General features: G+C 37.0%; 1 protein-coding gene across 1 annotated transcript; it reads left to right on the top strand.

The window, feature by feature from the left end:
- Window positions 1-859: 859 nt before the first annotated feature.
- LOC117116824 (sodium-dependent serotonin transporter-like) lies at window positions 860-5,200 on the top strand (the record flags this gene model as incomplete). The annotated part of the gene is made up of 2 exons (XM_033260918.1): window positions 860-2,291; window positions 4,654-5,200. Coding segments are annotated over exons 1-2 (589 nt in total), but the record flags the coding sequence as incomplete, so codon positions are not given.
- Between the last annotated feature and the right edge of the window lie 237 nt (window positions 5,201-5,437).

The raw sequence follows: 5,437 nt of genomic DNA on the forward strand, positions 1-5,437 counted from the left end.
ATTGAGGAAGTTTATTTAGTTGATCCCTGAATAATAAGATGTTTACTATAGGGGAGGAACATGACAATAAATTGTAACAATGTTATAATTATTTGTTAAAAAGCGCGAAATGTGATACACAGCGTACGCAACAGTTTCAAGTTCATTTAGTGCAGAGACATTATTGGTGCAGCATGTATGCTGCAGTAGTACAAAACTTTACAGTTTTATTTATAAAAGGAAGCTTTGGGTTTATTTTTACATTGAAGGATTCATGGATGTGTTTGACATATAATTTGAAAGAATATAAGTATGATTAATATTGTTTTTACAATTGAAGGATATGCTTGTACTGTACTTTTGATCATTAACCTAGCTAGGCCTAGGCCTACACAGTATAAACTTAACCCCACAAAAGCCTAGGCCCTGGCCTATAGTATAATATTTGTTACCTGTAGTAAGGGCAGGCCTAGGCCTATATGCCTATTTAATATGGCATTTAATATTAGTACAGTGTTTATTTTCAATTCACTCAAGCATGTCCGGTGGTGACGTGTATTTGCATCGTCGTCGCAAAACTAAAACAAGAGCTTATCATCTGTGTGGCCAACATTGTAATACGTCATAGATAATTAGCATATCGTCCTAGATTACTCGTCGTCGCATATCTAAAACTCCTTATTTCAGAACTACATACCTAATCTATTATTATTATTATTATTATTATTATTATTATTATTATTATTATTATTATTATTATTATTATTATTATTATTATTATTATCATCATCATCATAATCATCAACATCATCATCACCATCATCATTATTATTTATTATCTATTATTTATTTTAAAATCATTATATCCTGAATATACTGTAATATATATTTGTAGGTTTTATGTAGCAGTTTTTAAATTTTTAATAGGCCTACACCTTTTCTTGTTTCATCATTGTCTATTTCTAATCTGTCTCCATTGGCCTCTAGTGGTGGGAACGCTCCCACCCCAGTAACCCCCAATAAGAATGCCTGAAGCAAAACATATCACGTCCAAGTAATTATTAATTTTACTCACTTAAGCGTCGAACCGCACTCCCCCCTTCTAGATACGCCACCGTCTTTCGCCGGGAATTACAAAGTAAACCATCGTCACTAAACCGATACAGCTTTCTAAACCATTGATCAACCAAACTGTAACTAAGAAATATTGGATAGAAATCCTGATTGGGATTATACCATTTCAAAAACTAATATTTATTATTTGTTATATATAACTGATGAAGGTTTTGTCTGCACCGTACTAAAGACATACCAGGTGGCATAATGACAACACAAAGGTGACATATTATGAGAACACAGGTGGCATAAGAACACATAGGTGGCATATGAGAACACATACGTCACATGGGAACACGTAGGTGGCAGATAAGAACACATAGGTGGCATATGGTAATACATAGGTGGTATATGAGAACAGGTGAAATATGAGAACACATAGGTGGCAATACATTGTAACAGTTGAGAACACATACAGTAGGTAACAACATATGTTAACAAAAGGAACATGCAGGGAATGTATTTCATTCTGAGAATACATAGAAAATGTGAGAACACATATGTAACACATAGACACAAATGGATATGATGTGTAATATGCATGTATAGCTGGTTTTCATAAAATAGCTACAGGCTATCCCAGATAGGTTTCGGAAATGCTGATTGGTCATTCGTTTGCGTTCATAACACCTACGCTATGTAGCAATTGGATGGAAACCTTCCTGGATCCGCAACTGCTTAAAATTCACGTAGGCCTACCCTGGCTGTACAACGCTTTTTCGTTAAAACCTGAGTCATTATGCAGTTCGATTCAACAACTTTTCAGACATTTTCTTGATGACTTCTCAAGTTACCTTCTCAAAATCTGCCTTCAAAATATGTACTGTGGTTGACGTCCCTTCCCCATGATCTGCGCTCTAGCACGAAAGATGTTTAGAACTTGTTAATAGTTGACCAACAGTTTATTTTCGTAGAAGATAACAAAATATCTTGTGTATTTCCTTCGCACACGTCACACATATGTAGGACATAGTATCAGTGCGCATGTGCAAGGCATGCGCAAACTAACAATTTGATGGCAACGACTGTGTCCTGACAACGATTTGTTGATACGCGCTCGTATATTGCTAGTACTACTTGAGCGACCGGCGGTAAGGTTTGCATAAGTAGAGCAAAGCTGATATAATTTTATTGTTATTATCAAACTAATCAACATGTCTTGGATATTTAACATTTGTTCTCATCAAGAAGCACCAGTAAGTGTTGTTATATACTTCAAATAGTTTTATAAAGCTAGTTTATGTATAAAGGATCGAAAGTGAAGAATGCTTCGCGCGTTTATCACTGAGCGCGTTATTATTCCTTCGTTACGATGCGCATGTGTAAGACATGCGCAGAAACTGACGTTCGGTGGCAACCCTTTTGTCGTGACAACCCTTTTGTTGATACGCGCTCACATAGCTACTACTACTTTGGCTACCGATTTGGTTTTTATAATTTGAGCAAAGGTGATATAATTTTAACGTTTGCAAAATGTCTTGGATATTTAACCTTTGGTCTCATCAAACAATACCAGTAAGTGGCATCATATACCGGTATTAAAATAGTTTTAAGATGTTATTTTATGCATAAATAAAAATGAATGTAAGGAATTCGCATTGCGTCTATTCATGCGCGCGTATTCTCTATCCATGTTAGGTATCGTTGTGCTTTCATGATGCGAGCGTAATGTTGGGTTGGTATCGAAGCGAATTGCGAGACATGCGCAGGAACTAAAATCTATGGCAACATTATTGTCGTGACAACGCTTTGTTGATACGCGTTCATATCTGCTTTGGCTACCCGTTTGGTTCTCTTAAAGTAACAAAGCTGAAATAAGTTTATTGTTTTAATCAAACGAATTATAAATAAATTAATTATTACTACAATGTCTTGGATATTTAAGACTCATTCTCATCAAGTAGCACCGGTAAGTGACGTTATAAACTTAAAAAATATTTTTTTTTACAGAAGTTAGTTTATGAATTAAACAGTGAAAGTGATTACGCATTCGTCAGAGGCGTGCGTGTGCGTTATTGTTTTCTTCTGAGCTCATGTTAAGATACGATTGGCGCGCGTCTTTTATCGGATGACCTCGACAAAAGGTAACCCCTCCTGCCTTATGAGCTCATGTAAAGATACGATTGGCGCGCGTCTTTTATCGGATGACCTTGACAAAAGTTACCCCTCCTGCCTTATGAGACTTGCATAAGTCGGTCTTGCTTTTAGTCAAAACGGACTTAAACAAAATAGGCTAGCCTATTTATTTGTAATACAATTTAATTGCATTACGTTTCCTAAACCACTGACCTGTCCATGCATAACCAAAAGCCTAGCTTTGCTTTCCTTTTAATTCAACTTAGATACTAATAATACCATATTTTAGATAGGTATAGGCCTGGACGAGCCCCGCCCTCCCTTAATAATTGTGATTCATTTTAATTCATTAAAATGTCGACTAGAATTGCCGTTTGTCTAGATTATAGCATTGTTCAACAAGTAAGTATTTTCATTTTTTTTTTCTTTATGCGTCCATCCATCTATACATCCATCCATTCATTCATTCATTGGTTCATCCATCAATCTGTCCATCCATTCATTCGGGCCATTTATCTGTCGATTAAACTATCCATACATTCTCCCCGGCCACCTATAACCATTAACCCATCTATCTATTCATCGATCCACCATCTATCCACCCTTACCCATCCATCCATCTATCCATCCATCTATCCATTCATCATTCCTTTCTTCCATCCATGTGTCCATCTATCTATGCATCCATCCGTCCATTCATCAATGCATCCATAAAGCAAAGAAACATATCCATCCATTAATTCATCCATCCATCCATCCATCCATTAATTAATCCATCCATCCATCCATTAATTGATCCATCCATCCATCTATCCATAAATCAATCAATCAATCAATCAATCTATCTATCTGTCCATTTTTCCTTCCATCGATCCATCCATCCATCCATCCATCAATCAATCAATCAATCAATCGATCAATCAATCAATCAATCAATCAATCAATCAATCAATCAATCCATTCATCCATTCATTCATTCATTCATCCGTTTATCCATCTATCAATTAATTCATCTATCCATCTATTCATCAATCAATCTAACCATCCCTCTATTTTTCAAGCCATCAATTTATCTATCATCCATCCATCCATACTTCCCTTTATCCTTCATGCCATCAATTTATCCCTATCCATCCACCCATCCATCCATTAAACCATCCATCCATCCATCCACCCACCAATCCATTAAACCATCCATCCACCCATCCATTAATCTATCCATCCATCCATCCATCCATCCATCCATCCATCATCCATTCATTCATTCATTCATTCATCCATCCATCCATCCATCCATCCATCCATCTATATTGAATTCGTTCTTTATTATTAATCATTATTATATTTTTAGTACACTACCTTTAATATTCATATTTTCGTTATGTTGTACCTGTTCATTTATTATATGTTGTTCTAAGCTCTTGGTTTTGGTTCCCTTTAAATCTATTTATCCAGATGCATTTGATCTTTTTTAAACTATAGGTTGCTAATGACATCGAATCTCAATTGTCGGAGGGCAAGGAGGTACTAACGAGCTCCAAATCTGGACTAGAATTGGCTCATGGTACAGATACTGTCACGGTGGAGAGTGACATTACCGTTGGACAAGCGGTGACAACCACATCAGCTAAGGGAACAATCACCAACGATGTAATCCCAATCACTCCTGTCGAGGTGACAGTCTCATCAACCATTGAGACCATCATCAGCAGTGTAGCTGCTGCCTCAAATGGCCAGGATCTCCATACTGGAGAGATTGGGGACAGAGATGCAACTCCAGTCAAACAGGATGTTGAGAGCACCCCTGTTGAAGACAAGAGCGCATCGATTGGTGAAAGCGGCACTGGAGGTGTGGATGCCACTTCTGAAGCAGAGAGTGCCTCTAGCGAAGACTCCAGTACTACATCCGAGAACGGCAGCAGAGGCACTTGGGACAATCAGGTCGATTTCCTGCTCTCGTGTCTCGGCTATGCTGTTGGATTGGGAAACGTGTGGAGGTTTCCATACCTGTGCTATGAAAATGGAGGAGGTAAGCAGGTTCTTAATGATTGGTTTTTTTATTTATATGCCCAATTATGACATCTATTTCAATTGGAAATTATTTAGTTTCGCATAACAAATATATATATAGATAGTAATTGTTATTGTCGCGATGGAAACATGTATATGTGTAATTTTTGCCCTACCTGACGTGGAAATGTACCGAATACTCAGTACATTTGAAAACAACTACAACTACTAGTGATCTGGAGATCGTGGGTTCGAG

Source organism: Anneissia japonica, unplaced genomic scaffold, assembly GCF_011630105.1.
Source record: "Anneissia japonica isolate Jap-2015-1 unplaced genomic scaffold, ASM1163010v1 scaffold23351_len17159_cov121, whole genome shotgun sequence".
Lineage (NCBI taxonomy): Eukaryota > Metazoa > Echinodermata > Crinoidea > Comatulida > Comatulidae > Anneissia > Anneissia japonica.